The sequence below is a fragment of the Hippopotamus amphibius genome, chromosome 5 (assembly GCF_030028045.1).
Source record: "Hippopotamus amphibius kiboko isolate mHipAmp2 chromosome 5, mHipAmp2.hap2, whole genome shotgun sequence".
Lineage (NCBI taxonomy): Eukaryota > Metazoa > Chordata > Mammalia > Artiodactyla > Hippopotamidae > Hippopotamus > Hippopotamus amphibius.
The window spans coordinates 148,914,680-148,934,284 of record NC_080190.1 but is presented as its reverse complement, the minus strand read 5'-3'; the positions used below and the strand labels follow the sequence as shown (position 1 = coordinate 148,934,284).

The window sequence follows — 19,605 nt, the reverse complement described above, 5'->3', positions numbered from 1 at the left end:
TCAAATTTCCTCATGAGGAAGAAAGATTAGATGCTTAATAAAGCCTTGTGATCTTTCAATTTTCCTAATGGAAAACAAAATACATTAATTTTTATAATTAGCATTGAAATCATTCACTTTGAATTCCGCAAACTCTCTGCCTAACTCAGTTTAGTAACAATCAATGACTCTTTCACCCACATTTAGACAGTAGTCTGAATATAACTGGCTCTATCTAGGGCCAGTCTCTGCATGGTGTCTCTTTCAAAGACACATCCTAAAACCATGTAGAATAGTGTGAATGGTTATCATAGGTTTCCTTTAATAGGCCGACACAGGGATTGTCATGATTTTCTACCTAGAAATCTTCCTAAAAATCTTCTTCCTTTCTCTCTCTACCAAGTTTCCCACTCATTGCAAGTGCATAAACACTCTCCCTCTCTTCCGCTTTATCCCTCTCGCATTCATTTATTCTTCACACAGCCCAAACCTCCCTTTGGGCACCTTCTAAGCCTCCTCACTAAATTCAGCCTTCAGGAAGTGCAATTTTCTTATAAGAATCTTTCCCCTTGAAATTCTTCTTTCTACACTCATTTTCTTTCTTTTTGTATGATCAGAATTCCTTTCAGGGACCTCTGAGTGTGTTGCCAGGCTCACCCACATGTGTCCTTCAGAGTCCCTTCTACCAGCCTTTGGGCTAGGAAATTTGGGAAAAGGAGGGAAGGAACATACCATAACTACATTTGAATTCATTTCTTTCTTCACCTGTGGGTTTGTGTGTGTGTATCTCCTGAAATACAGGTAAGATGGTGCTTTTACTTATTTTTCTCAAAGGACTAGTGGGCTACTAGATTTTTTTTTTTTTTTTTTTACTGCACCAAGCAATGCAAACTGGGGTCATCCCTTTTCCTCCAATTCTAAAATCTTTTTCTCACACAGTAAAATCCCATAAGATCTCTAATCACTGGAATATTCCTTGTGACTAATACTGCTATATAGAAGGCAACATTTAAGGTATAATATTTGACCCATTCAGAGAGGTTTTCTTAGTGGCTTTAGGAAACCCATTGGTCTCTGCCCACATACTTTCTTCCTATCCAAGGGCCACTCCAAAGGATTGAGACATACCTCCCTTATTGTCCATACCTTAAGTGACCTAAGCATCATTACCTGGCCCTTCTTTCTTCATTGTCTCTTCCTACCATTTTTAGTTTAAAATCTATTTTGTCTGAGGCCTTCTTTCTTAAGTACAGCCATCATTAACTTATTTTTCTCAGCTTTGATTCGCTTCACCAGGTACATGAGACCCTTTGCAGTGGGGAATGAGTCTGTGGTTATTTGGTTAATTGGCTTTAAGTCTGCTCTGCCATGAACTTTTTATAAGTGTTCCTGATCCTCCTATCTGTCGTTTGTGCCTTTTCCTAGCTATGTCTTCTTCTTAAATATACCGCATATCCAGAACATATTGTCCCAGCACTTGCACTCGGCTCAAAGTCCTCTGTATATTTATGTCCTCTGGTGTGGAGAAGCCAATGGCATAAGATGGAGGTTCTGATGGATCTGAGTCCACTAATAGATCCAAATGCCCAATGTCATAACCTCAAATGCTTACAAGAGCAAGACAGTAACAGAAATAAATTAGGTGGGCTGAATAAAACAGGCTACCCTCTTAAGAAGGAAGTGTAATTTCTCACTTTCTATAGAGACGTGGTTACTGATAAACATTTCTCTGTTTAACAACAATAAAAAATAATACAATATCATTGACAACTGACAACAGTGTTCCCATTAGCTCATACAGTCCCTTTGTGCACATTTGAAAAGAGCATTTTCCAAGAGAGAAATGGCTTGAACTAATGGTTACTAAGGCACTTTAATTGGCAATTCAACAGCAGCCACCAGTCCTTTGGGGAGTGTGCCAGGCCAGTGGAGCAGGTCAGAAACCATATATCAACCTCTCTCCCTTTTGAGAAAGCACTTGAATGTCCTAAGAAACTGGGTGTCCTTTGGACTTACCTAAGAACAGTGTTCCAGATAGTTATTTCAAGCAAATCTTTTTTTGAGTTCCTCCTTTTTGTGAACTTGTGTAACACTGCTCAGGTCTGATCCTCTGGCACCTAGAGTCTAGCTGGGACATCCTATCCTGAACTGTGCATTCTCCCCCAGATGCTATTTCAGTCTCAGGGTAGTCTCTACAGTGTCCTTTTGACTTTGCCCTGACATTCTGCTCATGTTTGATTCTATTTGCCATTTGGCACTACAATTTTTCTAATAATTTAACTGCTGATGTGGCTCAATTTTGTGGCATGACTTGATTCAGGCAAACTCAAGAACTTTACCAGATTCAAGAAGCATTAATAAAATAGATTTTTCACTTTGTTTTTCTTTGAGCTGGAATGCAAAAGTTTTAAACAATGCAGTAACTAGTAAGCTTCCTATATATTTTCCTAAGCTATATTGTCCCCTATCCTCCCATTCAGGGTAGCTGTTACATACTAAACTCATCACCACCATCATCATCATCTTTTTTCTCTCATGCTTACACACAGAGCTGTCATCATTAAGCTGTTCTTTTCTTTCTTCCAATCTTCCCTTTCTCAAGCCCATGCTCTTGCTCACATGTTTTCAGCCCTTCTCCTCCAGACTTAACCCTAAGGTTAATACAAAACCTACCTATTCATTCCAAGGTACTCTTCCCCCAGGAAAGGTTAGCTCATGCCATTCTAATAGTTTTCAGCTGAGATTTTGTCTCCTTAGAAGCTTGGTAAATACAATTTTCCACCTCATTATAAGAAATTATACATTGTTTTTTTAAAGAAGAAAGAGATCCAGTTTTGACGTATCTTTTCAAGCTACTCTCTAACTTGCATTTCTACTTTATAAAATGCCTGCTTCTGTATTTGCTAGCAGTAAACCAGCCAGTGAATCCCAAAAGAATTTGAAAGAGATACCATGCCATGAGACTTAGAATAAAATGAGAAAGTTCTCTTCCTAGGTGTCAAGCAGTGAGCACTAAGTCATCTAGAGTTTTCTGTTTTAAAAAGCAAGACAGTTGGACATAAATTGTCTTCTGTCTCTGTTGCAGTCATAGAAGGAAACTGTTCCTGGGTATGAGGATTTATTATTCATTGGTGAATGTCATTTAAAAAAAATGCCACTGAACTGTACTTATGTAGACTGAAGGATGAGAAGAATTTATTTGCAAAAATGAGAGTTGGGCTAAAATGTATTCATTGTTTCTTTATAAAATCTGAAATACATGCCATTTACATTTTAAAATCAAATGTTCTTAGTAGTTTAAAGTTATACAATTATTTGTTCATGAAAAAATTTGGACAAATCTAAAAATTGTATACTTTATTAAATTTCATTTTAATAGATATTTTAAAAACTAATCAGGGTCATTTTAGTCTCTCTTCCTGGTTTCTCCTCATCTCTGTGATCTCTGTTTGTATGTGTTCCAGAGCTAGGTCTTTAATATTTTCTCCTGTGTATTTACACTCAATCTATTCATAATTTTCATACAGTCTCCAGCTTTAAATAACATCTGTCTGTTGACAGCTCTCAAATGTACATCTCCAGCCTACTTCTCAGTCCTGAAGTCCGGACTCATCTATTCAATTTCCTCCTCAGTATCTCCATTTAGATGTTTAATAGGCATCTCAAACTTGGCCTGTCCAACACTGATGAAATTCCTCCAGTCACTCCAAACCTGATACTGTCACAGACTTTCTCCATCATCATTAATATCACTCCATTTTTCCAGTAATTCAGGTGAAAACTCTTGGGAGTAATTCCTGACTCCTTTCTTTCTATCACAACAATACACAATCATCAGACAAATCTGTTAGCTCTACCTTGAATACCCATATTCAAAACCCATCTACTTTTTACTTCCTTAACTGCTGACACCCTGATCTCAGCTTCCATCATCTCTGGCCTAGATTACTGCAGCAGCCTTCTAACTGGTCTCACTGCTTCTGCCTTTGCTCCTATTCTGTACTATAGAAATGGTTTGTTATTCAGTTTACGCATGCCCACCAATTAGTGTCTTCATAGTTATTTCTCTTCTGGGATTCAGAAGGCTCTGATACATATATACTGTCTGCTTCTCTCCTCCTTTTTATCTGGCTCTTTGTCTCCCATGTCCTCTTCACTGTAGCTAGGAATGCCCTTTTTGATCTAAAGCAATCCCCTCAACAAAAATGGAAATAGAATATTGGCCTTCTGGATTACATGGTCATGTTCTTGAATATAATTAGGATGTAATACACTCATTGAACTGCTTTATAAAGAGGATTACATTTAATAAAATACATTGGAAGAGTCAGATGAATGCTATTGGCTCAATGTGGTTGATTTAATTAAGATGCTGAGTTAAGACTAAGTGAAAGAAAAGTTGTTCCTTCCTTGTGAAGATTCATAATAATTTCTAATATTGCTAACATTGTAGGTTCCCTGAAAGAAAAACAATAACAGGCAAAATTTCCTGTTACTTTGTGATTGGCAACTTATACCATACCAGCTAAGGAGAAAAATGCTGCAGTATCCCCTCCATAAAATAATGAGGTTCAGATACCTCCTTTGCAGCTTATTAAGTGGATTCTAGCTGACTCATTTCTCTCAATTATAACCTCAACTATCCCACTTCCAATTCATATAAGCAGCAAAAGAAAAGTAAGGGAGATCAAGAACTATATCTATCTACCTGTCTATCTATATGTCTAAACTGCTCAAGTCAAAAGTTGTTCAGCTTTTCCTTTATCTCCCCATAGGAAGGAGGATGCTAGTCTCCTCTTCAAGCCAAGTTAAGGGGAAGGATTCTAAAAGAATCCCTCATAAGGGAATGCAGTTGCCTGCAAGAAAGAGGAACTAGAATCGCTGGGTAGATATCTGATGATACAGTGTACTTGCTGATCTGTCTTCTATGCTGAATGAACAAGAGAAAGAAAATTGGTAAAAGCAGGCAGATTAAAGAGGGAGAGCTGGCTAATTGAAACAATTTGGCAAGTCATTGATGTGAGTTTCCTCTGCATCAAATACATACCAAAGAAGGTACTCTGGCTTGCCCATGGGTAAAAGAGACTCGACAAGCAGAGACCATAGGATGTACTGTCAGGGGTGAAAGCAGGGAGGTAACTGGAAAAGGTTGAGCTTCTCTTCTATCATGAAATTATACAGTGAGAAGCCACCTGTCCCATTTTGGCCTTTCCAAAAAATTCATTTATTATCCTTATGGAAAGAACAAAACATTTTCCATATATGACAAACGGAAGATCTCAGGGACCAGTTAGGGTTGGTGAGGAAACAGCAACAGTCAGGAGAAGACTATGATAGCACACTTTTCCTCATTTTAGCCATAACACACCACAGGTAAAAGGACCTAGAGGGAAGATGAAGGGGATGAGATGAGAAAGGAGACAGCATGTTCTCTGCTCCAACTGCTGAAGTGAATGGAGGAATGAATCACCAAGTTGGTCCTCCATCAACACCCTCCTCCCCATCCTCCGAGGTGCTCAAGCATGCACCATGAGTGGGTAGGTGGAGGATATAAGATAGAATTTTAAATTGGATTGGACCAAGCTTGTTAATAATGTAAGTGATGAGAAGTTTAGAGTATTTAAGGAGAGGGAGTTTTGTCAGTGCATGTTTGAAGGCAGTAATTAAGAAAAAAAGAAAGAAACCAATTTCTGTTTTTGTTCCATCAATTTCAGAATATTCCATAAAATGCCTACTCAAGCAAGAACTTCTTTGCCCTCAGTGGAGAACTCCTAGCATAACTAGGGCTTAAGTTCCTTTCTACTTGTAATGGGATATCTTAGAGAATCCCTTGAGTGAATAGGATGGGGCTAGAGTCCCAGGAGAACTGTTTGATGGCAAGGCTTGACTTGCAAGCCAATGAACTTCCCCTTTGAGGATAAGGGGTTTTCTCTTGAATGCCAATTAGCCTGAAAGGAAAGGAAATCCTTCTCATTCACAGACATTGCACTCTCTGGAGGGAGTTCATCTGAGGGAGTAATTAGAGTAACAATCTGTTACATAGATCAGAATATATTGTGGTTCTCATAGAATGTGTGTTCACACATGTATACCTATTTGTATCTAATAACAGACTCCTCTTTTAGTTACATATTAAGGTATCTTTAAATTCCTATAGGACTACCATAGGGAAGACTAATTGAATAGCAATCTGCAGGATTTTGTTCCTAATTTCTGTGGAGCTGGGTATGGGAATAGTAGAAGGGGTTATAGAAATGGAAAGAGGTTCAGAGCTGTGATTGTTTCTCTACATTCCTGGCATTTTAATTACCATGTTTCTGGCTTTCTCTTTTTATCCAAGATAGATATGCAACTTGTTTCCCATAATTTTCTTTGAAACATCATCCAGTGTGCTGAGGTTAGACAGAGCAGGTGATTACTTACCACACCTATAACCATAAAACAAGTTTAAAAATAGAAAAGAAAAGGAAATAAAGAGAACCCTCATTGTTTATAATCCCTAAGATCAAAACCTAGCTCTTACTCCAGTCCTCAATTCCCTTCTGAGCACTTAAGTGCCACTTTGCAGATGAAAGAGCACCAAAATTCTGTACCATTTTTATTCAAAAGAATTTTATCTGAATACAGTGTGAAACACTTCTGACTCTTTCATACATATCTTAAAGCATACTAGGTATTTTGAATTTGTCCATTGTACTAAAGTAACACAGAAATGAGTCATCACTCCAATGAGAATTATTTATAACAGACTTTCTTCAGGCCTTAGAAAAATTAGACAAGATAAATGAACTGCATCTACTTTACCATTTATGCTTTGTTTTCATTGTTTAAAATGGGGGGTAAGGATTAGTGGCGACAATCTGTATTTCACTAAGAGATGGAAATTACCTCTTTATCCCAGGAAGCTGAGTGATTATCCAGGAGAATCTTGGAGCTACAGACTAGCCATATCCTCTTAGATTTTGTCAGCATGGTCTGTGGGCCAAAAGCTGTAGAATGACCTGAGGGATTGGAATGGAGTAAAGGTTTTGTAACAATGCGGATTTCTGGGTCCTACCTTATAATTACTGGAAGTGTGTTCTGGGAATCTCCATTTTAACAAGTTTTTAATCTAAACTCACCTCTAGATATCCACAAAGGTTTGAAAGTAACCACTCCGTGAAACCAAAATGTCCTCTCCTCATTCCTTCACTAACTATAAGCTTCAGAAACAAAGAACTGCTTGAATTTCCCTCATACTTTAGTACTGTTGTCAAATCCAAGTTTAGCTGCCCAATGCACAGTGAGGCCAAACAAACTGAAAAGTTGGAGTTTGGAGCAGAGAAAGATTTATTGCTTGGGCCAAGCAAGGAGAATGGGCAGCTCATGCTCAAAAGATCCCAACTCCCTGATGGTTTTCAGGGAAGAGTTTTTAAAGGCAAAATTTGGAGTGAGGCCTACAGGGTGTATGACTTTCTTCTGATTGGTTGGTGGTGAAGTAACAGGGTGGCAGTCCAGGAATCTTGTGCTTAGCCTGAAGTTTCCATCCTCTACCTGGGAGAGAGCCTTAGTTCCTGTAGAAAAACTCAAAGATATATTGTTTTGTACATTGCTTGGGGAGGATCCAGGACCATGCTTTATTGCTACACTATTGTTTCTTACTGTGTTTCCTGTTATTTCCACATCACCTCACTTCACTGACTAGTAACTGAATCCAACCTTTAGAACTAGGAAAGGTCTAGGAGGCTGAACCTTTTTTTCCCTGCAAACAAGAAATTGAGTATATGGAAAAGCTTTTGTCCCTGGAGGACCCCACCAGGTGCTGCTTGGTTTCAATATTTCTCACTTTCTTCTTTCTCTGCTTTTTCTGTCCCCCTACCCCTATCTTCTATTCATTTTTTTAATCCAACTAAACTCTGACAAAATCCTCTTTAATAACTTTCCTAATGTCCTTGGGATGTTACCTGTCTCTCCTTTATGTTTCCAGTCTATCCAGCTCAAGCATATACTTATTCTGCATGTTAGTTGTGTCTGTCTTCATTGTAGAAACTGTCTGTCTCTTAAGGGCAAATATAATGTCCTAGAGACTTTTAAAAATTTTTGTCACCTGGCATAGTACCTTATATACAGCAAAAGCTAAATATCTTTTTAATTAATAAATACACAAATAATAAATAAGTTAATGTCAGGGAAGCACTTAAAATTGTGTGGTTAGAATCTCAAGTTTACATTAAAAACTTTGGGATGAATATTATATCCCTCTAACCGTCCATTTTTGTCTTCACTAAACCTATTTTAAGGAGAATAGATATGCTTAAATAAATATCTCTCTTGGAAAATTAATCCAATACATCTATCTTGGAGGTAGAATTTGAAGATTTGAATTTGAATCTCATCTCTGCCACTACCTAGATCTCTGTTTCTCATCAAGTCATATGTTTGATGATTTTTTTTCCCTACCTGCAAAACTGGCATAAGAAAGAAACCAGCATTTTTTGCTACAAGATTATTAAACTAATTCAGTTAAGTAATGTATATAAAAACATTCTAAACTGGAAAGCATTATTACTGTCTTAGTTGGTATAGCAGAAATAACTAGCTGTTTACCTATAAGCTGCTACCCCATTCATTATACAGAGTTGTAGGTAGGAAATAGCTGCCCAGCTGATGGGCTTCATTTCACAGCCTCCTTTGCAGTTAGATATGGCCAAGTGAGTAAGGAGAAGTAACACAAATAACTTCCAAGCTGTGGTCCATAAAAAGCATACACAGAGTGGTCCTCCATTATCTGTTTCCTTTCCTGCCAGCTAAAATGGAAATGACCCCCACAGCAATCTAGGAAATTACATGCTGAAAAATGTCTGAGGCTTTGTCATCCTGGGTCTTAAGAGACTAGGAGGAGGATGGCTGTTCTGTTGGTAAGCACACTTCATTGTACTGTTACATGAGTGTGTCAAGAAAAAAATTCACCATAGTTAAACAGGCAAGGAAGGACTTTATTCAAGACTATTGCAATGAGGAGAAGAGATTGAACTCAAATGCACCGAGGGAAAGTTTTTAAGGGCTGGGATGAGCTAGTGGAAAAGTAATGGAGAAGTTGGGTAAGGGGTCCAGAAACTTGAAGAAGACTGTCTAAAGTTTAGTCAAGCTGAAGGTTATTCTGGTCAAGTGAGAAATAAACTATTCTGTTAAGCTACTAAAACATAGGTATTTATTTATTTTACCAGCTACAGTCATCCAGAATTACACACAAGAGCTAGGAAGGCCCAAACAGAAACAGTTCATCCCAGCCTTGCCCCATTGTAGTGCTAGAATGCATAAAGGTCAATACTTAAATTAAATTTTATTAAATTAAAATTTTTTTCAAGTGTTGCATCTCAAATCTCTTTTATTTTCTTCTCTAAATTTTCACCTTAATCTTCCACTTACATTGAAGCTTTAATATCAGCCTATGTTGAAAATGACACATAGTATAACTAAGAGCTCCAGATTCTATTTTCTGTTGTTTCTTGTTATATTTTACAGACATTTTAGTCTCAGCACTGCATCTTATTATCTTTCCACACAAAACTCCTTCCTGTTTTGTGTTTCCTATATTGGTGAATGGAATTATCTTTCATAATGTTGTATATACCAGGGACCCAATGACCAATTTAGACTCCTTTATCTTGCTCACTCATTGCATGTAATCATTAAGTGCTTTTGAATCTACCTCCTGAATATGCCTCATATTCAGCCCTTTCCTATTACAGCCATATATCAGAATCTGATTATACCTTCCTAGATATTGTAACAGTCTCCTAATTGATCTCAGCAACTCCAGGTGCACTGCTCCTAGTCCATTGTAACTGTAACTTCCATCTAAATGAAAATTGTATTCTTTGTCTATAAATGTATATGTAGCCTTTGTCTACAATTTTTCAATTGTCTGTGGTTCACTTTCCTTAATATAGCATATCAGGTCTTTTCTACTCTTATTCCTTCATCTCTCATCACTTCTTGGTTCCCTAAAAAAGGTAACTGGCATTACTCAAAAACATCATGCTAATTCAGCCTTCTACTCTTAAGCACATGCTGTTTCTTCCGTTTACAATATCCTATCTCTCTTTTTCTCCTGGTGAAATGTAACTTATCCTTGAAGACTCAAATTAAAAAGAATCTCTTCTGTGAAGCCTTAATTTAGGCCCTCTTCCAGACCCCTTGTCCCATGGACATCTTTTTTTTTTTTTTAATTAAATTTATTCATTTATTTTATTTATTTATTGGCTGCATTGGGTCTTTGTTGTTGCATGCGGGCTTTCTGTAGTTGCAGTGATCGGAGCTACTCTTTGTTGCCGTGTGCGGGCTTCTCGTGGTGGCTTCTTTTGTTGCAGAGCACGGGCTATTAGCATGAGGGCTTCAGTAGTTGTGGCACATGGGCTCAGTAGTCGTGGCTCATGGGCTCTAGACCACAGACTCAATAGTTGTGGCACACAGGCTTAGTTACTCCACGGCATGTGGGATCTTCCTGGACCACGGATCAAACCTTTGTCTCCTACATTGGCAGGCGGATTCTTAACCACTGCGCCACCAGGGGAGTCCCAACATATCTTTCTTATATAACTTATGACATTATTACTTTTTATGTTTATGTTTCTGTGTTTTGCACATGGACAATGAGAGGAAAGGAAAAATAATATCTTAATTACATTTGTAAATAAGTTTCTAGAGTGAGATTGCTCCATTTAAATCCTTGCTAGCTCATGTGCAAAGTATTTAAATTCGCTACACATCAATATTCTTATCTATAGTAGTATATATGTGGTTGGATTATTTTGAGTATTACATAAAATAACACAAGGGACTTCTTACATATTGCCTGGCACCTAGGAAACATTCTATAAATGTTATAAATAGTACAAATACCACATGGTATTTGGTATATCTGACACACAATATCTGACACACAATTGTTTTGCTGAATGACTGAAATATGAATGAGTTAATGAAGAAGGAATGAATAGGACTTGAAAATAACTCCCTGTATATTGATCTCCTTTCTGTTTTCTGTATATTCCAAGTTTCCTTTGTTCAGTCAAAGATACTGTGTTTTATAGAAATCTTTCTTAAACTACAGTACCTTTATACTTGAAGGTACACAAGCTTTTAGGTGTCAAATATATAAGCATTTCTTAAATTTCAATAACTACATATTTATTTGCAGGCATTATGGAAAAAATATAACTAGTACATAAAAGCAACGATTTTACAGATGTTTTTGCTTAGGGCAAGTCTAAAGAAACCATTTAAGTTTAAATGAAAGTATTTAAAGAAAATTATTAATTATATAACCAGTACATGGATGTGGCAAAATTGTAAAGTTTGGGCAACTAACATTATTGCCTTTCTGTTTGTATTGTTATTCATATTATAAATGTTTCTCTTTACAAATTCAAATCTTTGTTATTTTTATTATTATTAAGTTTTTGTTGTTTCAAAGCTTTTTCTTTTTCCCTTTTCTCTTGAATGTTTTCTTTGTACTTGGTCTCCTTTTATTTTGTTCTGCACTTTGTGTCCTCTTTGCTTTGCTGCTGTTGCTCCACCATGGCTTTTCTGTGTGCATGTCTTCCTGCCATGTGACTGCTAGTCACTGCGACTGCTAGTCACAGGCTTTTCTTGACTGACCTGCACTTAGCATCTCTCTCTTCTCTTGGGTTTCACGCCCTCTTGGGGAAACTGTCCCCATACTTTTAGGATAATAATAAAGTCCCAACTCTATGTTTGAGAGAAAGAAGCCAGTTCAGAATAAGGAGAAAACTTACTTTGTTAATTAGGAGAAGGCTCACTTTGTAACAGGATCACTATTTGGGAAAGTCCTTTCAGGAAACAGTCACCACATCTTTATGCTATTCCTTTCCTTTAAAGCTCCTTCCTAACTCTGCCTCTCTAACATGTTGGACTGAGGAACCAACCAAAATGCTTCTGGGTACCTTACTTTTAAATCTTTAATGGCCCATTACTCAATTGCTAATTTTATGACTGATTTCCTCTTTTAATGATGATTAGACTAAAGTGCACAAATACTTTCCTAGAACAATATGAGTTGATAACATTTTAGGGATTTCTGTTAGAAACTCCATATTTCCAGGACCTTCTCTCACCAAAATACTTTCCTCTGTCTTTTACAATATGATAATTTAAGTGACTGTTATGCACATAATTTTATTTTTGAAATACATAATAACTACAGGAAACCTAATTATGAGTCATCATAGCAAGGAAGAGTAAATAATCCTCATGAAAATGGTCTCCTTTGAAAGGTTTTTAAGAAACAAAATCAAATTATACTACAGAAGAAAATTTAGTTTTATATGAAATTTATTCTCATACAAATAACAAATTTTGGCAGTGTCACATAGAAAATATTTTTCTCAAACGGACATTTTATAATAATGCTTGATTCCTAGGCCAATTTATTAACTATTTCCTATTTTATTTGGGTTATATCAAATTACTTGAAGAATGAAAAGTGTAAAAATAGTGTCTGGAAAAATAGGTTTTAGAAATTGTGTAAGGTAAAGCTGAAAGAAACAAAAACAGCACAACAAAAATATAAACACATGAGATAGAGTTTAAATGGAAAGATTTAAAGAAAATAAAAATATAACATGATAAGTCATTGGGAAGGGTCTCTATCTAATGTGTTGAAAAGCTGATATAGTATACATTAGACTTTTTTTCTTTCCAAATAATTTTCAGTAATTCAAATACTCTTCATTCCATTCTCTTCCCCCTTTGTGTACCTCCTGAAGGTATAGAACAGGCTAATGTAGCTGGACTACAGAGTGAAGGGGAGAAGTTTGGAGTATAGGCTAGAGTGTAAGGCAATAGCCAGATTATTCAGGGCCTTGTTGGTCAACCCAGAAAGATGCCATTTAAGGGTGTTTGAGGTTTAAAAAATTACTCTGGCCATAGTGTGGAGGATAATTAGTATGGATGAGGAGAAGACCCATTGAGAAAGTCAGTTAGGAGGGTTTACACCAGAGATAAAATTATGGTAATTTATCCTGGCAGCTATAGAGATGGAGAAACAAGACTGGGCTTGAGGATAGATTGAATATGGGAGTAAATAGTAAGGATAATGCAACTATGAAAGATGACTACTTCTAACTTTCTGGGCTATGCATATGCATGGATGGTGGTTTCCTTTACCAATAATGGAAATAATGGGAGAGGACTGGTTTTGAGGTCCCATTTTGTAAAAACTGACTTGAAAGTACTTTTGAGACTTTCAAGTCTTGTGAACTTTGACAAGTTGCTCTTCTCTCAGCTTGGTTTATTTCTCTTCAAAATGAGGTGTTTACACAAAATACTTTATCAGTAGCTACTGGGATTAAAATGCTATCGGTTTTAATTGTGTATGAGTTTAGGGGAAAGCGGAAGATTCAATTCTTAAAATGCTAAGCTGAGTTCAATCTGATGTTAAAGGGAGAAGAGATCAAGGTACCTGTCTAGGAAAGTAAATGGTATGATGAAATTATCATTTGAAGGACATTATTCTGATAGCTGGACTGAAGCAAGAAAGAAATCAGCAGATGGTAAATCAGGAAAGAGACAATCAATGAAGGCCTACAATTGTAATAGGGACTCTCGAAAAAGGAAGATCAAGGTTTTAGACAGTGTGTAGCATGAATTAACAGTATTTGATACATAAATCAGAAAATGAAAAACAGAGAAACTAACAACTAAATTTTTTTCAAGTTTTGAAAATGAGGAAAATGATGGAGACACCAGAATGAATTTAGGGATATAATTGGGAAACTTGAGTTTATCTGACGTGCTTAGTATGTAACTAAGCCATATTTCAAAAAGTAAATTACTCTTTGTAGGGAAAATAATCATTCAATAATAGTATCACTAGATGAAATTTTACTTTCAAAAACAGTATTAAATAGCATTTAATATGTACATGCAAAGATTAATTTTAAATAATAGTTAGTACTAAAAATATTTTCTACAACTTGTTCCAAAATTTCTGTTTTTACTTGTTCTCTGATTTTATGTTTTAGCTCCATGCGGTGGCCATTTTTCAGCTCCCAGTGGATTGATTCTCTCACCAGGATGGCCAGGATACTATAAAGACTCTCTGAATTGTGAATGGGTGATTGAAGCTGAACCTGGACACTCTATCAAAATTACATTTGAAAGGTCTCTGCAAATATTTTTCTACTTAAAAAAAAAAGATTATTTACAAGAATAGTTGACATTCTCCATTTTACTTACCATATCAATGTTTAATTTTATTGCAACGGTCACTTATTGGGCCTTGAGTGTTTCAGTATGTTTGCCCCTTTTACTTTTTCAGCCTATTTTCAACTTAATTTTCTATTTGCTTAATGCTCTGTCAGTACTAATGAGATATGTAAGATGGACCTTTTTTGATTCATATATATATGCATACTACTGAGAGATGAACCTGTGACCCTTAAGTTAGTAAGTTTAGTCACCCTATATTTTGAAGGGCCTGTGGATTCTGTTCTTCTAGATTTCAAAAGGCAAAGGTGCTGTAAACACATTTTCATTGATACTATAATGCCGCCTAAGACATTTGCTTACACACACTACGCATATACCTACACTTACAAGCCTTTCAGAAAAATTGCTGTTACATTAATGTGAATTAATGATTAGTCAAAGTTTTATTTTCCTTAGGATAATTAGTATTGCTGATCATGTAGTCTATATCCTAAAAGATTATAATATTGACTACTAAAAATTTTTAAAAATGAATCTTCTGATCTGTGATTGCATCACTATTCCAAAATCCAAATAGAAATATCTATATAATTTTTCAATTATATTGTTGACCCCTCTCACATCTCAACCTTTTCTTTAAAAGAAAAAAAAAAAAAGAACCCCTGTAAGCATTATAGTAAGTGTATAAATGAATATATTTATATAAATTCATCATACTCTGATAATTGAATTTTACAAATATAATATTTCCCTAGTTAAAGAGTTTCTTCATTGAAACAATCTATTCATGCTAGTGTAAAAATTTGAGAAGAAAACAGAGTTTATTTTGACAGATGTAAAATATTAAACATTTTACATGAGGTCACTCTACCTTATTATGACCTACACAACTTTACTATGACTATATTAGTTTGCTAGGGCTGCCATAACAAAGTATAACAGAATATCTATTTCCTCATAGTTCTAAAGTCTAGAAGTCTGAGATCAAGGTGTCAACAGGGTTGTCTTCTGAGGCTTTAGACCTTGGCTAATAGATGGCTGTCCTCTTCTTGTGTCTTCACATAATCCTCCCTCTGTGTGTGCTTGTTTCCTAATCTTCTCTTCTTATAAGGACACAAATCATATTAGATTAGGGTCCATCAATATAATCTCATTTTACCTTAATTACCTCATTAAAGGACCTTTCTCCAAATACAGTCACATTCTGAGGTACTAGGGGGTTAGGACTTCAACGTATAAATTTTAGGAGGACATAATTTAGCCCATAATAATAACCTACACATTAAAAAATGGTTTTATTTAGAATAATTTGTCATAGTTTCTGTTGTGATGTTAAAATCATATCCTTTATTCAGTGGTTGACATAACCTGTGTTGCCATAGTAGTTTCAGAGAAGCTTGAAAAGCATCTTATTTATTCAGAATCAAATCTTTGTCAAATAACATTGTTCCATGAATGTAAGACCCAAATTAACCAAACTTACTGTATTACACAGAATTCTACTTGGTTTGGAGTATACCATATAACATAAAATTATTGATCATATCCTTGAATACTTTAAAAACTTACACTGATTTGTGTCAATAAGACAGATTTATAATGTAGTTTTAATTTGTTAAATTTAGAGCATCACATTTGAAGGATTAGCATATTTGTCAGTTTATCTTAATTGAGCTCATATTTTTTAAGACTGCATATATTATAGGTTTAAGTACATGGTTTTAGTATTTCTTGTTTTGGACTTAACATTATTTTGTATCAGGAGTTATGATGTTAAGGTAATTGAAACATCTTATATTTGCATAATTCATAACATTTGTATCCATATAATTCTCACTAATCATCATCCTTCAATATCTAAATAAAAAGTTAAGCCCGATCTCAGGTAAAAAGGGAAGTCTAGGCCCTCTTTATATTTTCAGAGATTTCCTGGGGATGCTTTTGTTTACTTTTGACTCTGAATTCCTACTCGTAGAGACATCTCAGTTGTGAGATGCAGAGGCTACATTCCTCTCTCAACTCCTTACTCTATTCTTTATTTGGATCACTTGCCTTCATTCTCACAAAAATCTTGGTACAAGGGATAGGCAAAGAGGATTGCATGACCCAGAATAACTTAAAATTAAATAAACCTTCACTGTCCTAAAATTTTCCTGGTAATTCCAATCACTGGAACGATTGCATCTCTCTCTCTCCAATTCCCTCTCCTTAGGCCAGACCCTTATGCATCTCTATCTAGTCTTTTCCCCATCAGGATCTTCAACCCTCATTTCCCTACTTCCTAGTTGCCCACTCCAGTATATAGAGGATAAGTCTCAGAACATCTGTTACTTAAGCAGAGCAACTTAACTATTTGTTTCTCTGAGCTCCCAACGCAGTGATGGTTGGGATGATGGGATGAATTTTGCCTTTCTTTCCAAACAAGCAGATTAATATTTTTTTCCACTAAATCAAAGATCAGTGTTCTCCTAAGAAGAATGCACCCTTTCTCCACCTCCCAGGTGACTCCAATTGTAGCCAACTTTAAATTAAAAAAAAAATTATATTCAATTTAGAAGCATTAAATAAGCTTAAAATATGAGAAAAATTAAGTGTTATTAAGTAGTACATTATCATATTAAAAAGCATTCCCTGGTTTGCTAATGATAGTCATTAACCATCATTAAATAGGTAATCTCTGATATCCTTCAGCCGTATGTAGGCTATCTATTGATAGAATTGCCTACCTGAGAAGCAGTTAGATTGCAAAGCAATGGTTGTAATTCAGACTGCCACACTTGTAACTTTTAATTTTGGACACATACTTGAAGGCACAATTTTCTCTGTCCAAAATTCTTTATATGTATGTCCTGTCTCTCCCAACATTTAGTTATATTGGCCTCTTTGCCCTCTTGTTTAGATACCTTCAGAATTCTCCAAAGTGAATTAATGTGCACTATACAGACTGTGTTCTAAGTAAGAATATCCCAAATTTACCTTCCTTGGGAAAAAAATCTTTCCAGCCATTTTTATAAGATGCAATGCTAGAGAGAAAAACCTAATTTAATTTCTATAAATATAGTTAACTTAGTACTTTTTACTCTGCCACATTCTTACTCTCTTATGTTTCCTGAGACACAAATCTTCTAAGTTTGGCTGGAAGCAAGACAGTCAAATTGAAAAGTGATTTTCACTGCTAGGGTTTGTGTACAGCAACAAAAAACAGTTCTGTACATTGAACCAGAACAGGCCTGGGGTTAGAAATGAACCCCAGAACCCAAAGATTTTGGCTTCTCCCCATGAGCGTCACGAAACGGGACTTGTCAACTGTTCCTCTTTCCTTAATCCCTAAATTACCCACTCAAGTAAATTACAAACCTTCTAGTTCCTTCACCTCCTTGATACCAATCATTTTTTAAAAACTATTCCTTGTTAATTAGCCCAAACACTGGAAGAATCAAGAGTTAGAATGCTTTATGTATTTATTGATGGTGTTTTCACTATTTTAGAATAGACAAGGCACAGCTGTATCAGTATATTTCTTTTGAATGATACTTTCTATGACTAAGATAAAGTCCCAAATTCTTTTAAAATGTTCTAAACTAAAATGTTTGTTTGGGGGTTCAAATCCTCTATCTGCCCTTACACACACAAGCCCATAAGATTCTTGAGTTTGAGCTATTTGGGGATAATTATTTAAAAATCTTCCATTTCTTTTTTTCTTTTTTACTAGAGACTCTTTAAGGGTGTGAGATATTGCTTTAGGGCTGTCCATACTCCATGTGCTTTATCAGAACAGTTTTCTTTAAAGTAATTCACATTTTAAAACATCTGTTACCTGGTTAGCAGTAGCTCTGTAGCAAAATAATGAACAATGATGTTCATCAAGTTCAAAATTATAAGTGAGAATTTTATCCATTAGGTGGTAGCATAAAATAGTCACTCTGAAATCAGAAATATGTACATCTATCACTTCCTTGTTCAGTGACCTTATAGTATCTTGGTGCTTCATTTTCCCCTTAAGATTGTTTTGAGAAACAAGCTATCATCTTTGAAGTATCCAACAAGAATTATGTTTTTAAAAAAACAAATTCCCTTCTGATTTCCAGCTGAGCTCTCATAAGGACACTAGTTGCTAACTCTCATCCTGTGAATATTTTTTTACAGAATCTGTTTCCAAGCCATGGATTGTATTTATTACAGAGTAACGTCATTTGCTTTCTACTGCTCATGAATAACTTAATTTGGTTGAAAGTGAAATTTTTAAAAATTAGATAATATAATTAAGATGGCTGCATAGTTATTTTGCAGATTTTTTTCTGTATTCTCAAACGTCATCATTGGTAAATATCTATGCCCCCAATATAGGAGCACCTCAATACATAAGACAAATGCTAACAGCTATAAAAGGGGACATCGACAGTAACACAATAATAGTGGGAGACTTGAACACCCCACTTACATCAATGGACAGATCATCCAAACGGAAAATAAATAAAGACACACAAGCTTTAAATGACACATTAGACCATCTCAACTTCATTGATATTTATAGGACATTCCATCCAAAAATGACAGACTACACTTTCTTCTCAAGTGCACACGGAACATTTTCCAGGATAGATCACATCTTCGTCACAAATCAAACCTCAGCAAATTCAAGAAAATTGAAATCATATCAAGCATCTTCTCAGACCACAACGCCATGAGACTAGATATCAATTACAGGAAAAAAACTGCAAACAATACATATACATGGAGGCTAAACAATTCACTCTTAAACAACCAAAAAATCACTAAAGAAATCAAAGAGGAAATCAAAAAATATCTAGAAACAAACGACAACGAAAACACAACAACCCAAAACCTATGGGACGCAGCAAAAGCAGTTCTAAAAGGGAAGTTTATAGCAGTACAGTCCTACCTTAAGAAACAAGAAAGTTATCAAATAAACAACCTAACCTTACACCTCAACCAACTAGAGAAAGAAGAACAAAGAAACCCCAAAGTGAGCAGAAGGAAAGAAATCATCAAGATCAGAGCAGAAATAAATGAAAAAGAAAGGAAGGAAACCATAGCAAAAATAAATAAAACTAAAAGCTGGTTCTTTGAGAAGATTAACAAAATTGATAAACCATTAGCCAGACGCATCAAGAAAAAAAGGGAGAAGTAGCAAATCAAGAGAATTAGAAATGAAAAAGGAGAAGCAACAACGGACACCTCAGAAATACAAAACATCATGAGAGACTACTACAAGCAACTATATGCCAATAAATTGGAAAACCTGGAAGAAATGGAAACATTCTTAGAAAAATACAATCTTCCAAAACTGAACCAGGAAGAAATAGAAACCATGAACAGAACAATCACAAGTACGGAAATTGAGGCAGTGATTAAAAATCTCCCAACACACAAAAGCCCAGGACCAGATGG

The 19,605-nt window shown here is 35.6% G+C and overlaps 1 protein-coding gene across 2 annotated transcripts in view; it reads left to right on the top strand.

Moving 5' to 3' along the window:
- CSMD3 (CUB and Sushi multiple domains 3) overlaps nucleotides 1-19,605 on the top strand; it is a 1,219,369-nt gene that overhangs the window by 805,766 nt on the left and 393,998 nt on the right. For both annotated transcript variants that reach the window (XM_057736100.1, XM_057736099.1), the window contains one exon: nucleotides 14,007-14,145. In XM_057736100.1, the coding sequence (XP_057592083.1) occupies nucleotides 14,007-14,145 (139 nt within the window). The remainder of the gene's footprint in view (nucleotides 1-14,006; nucleotides 14,146-19,605) is intronic.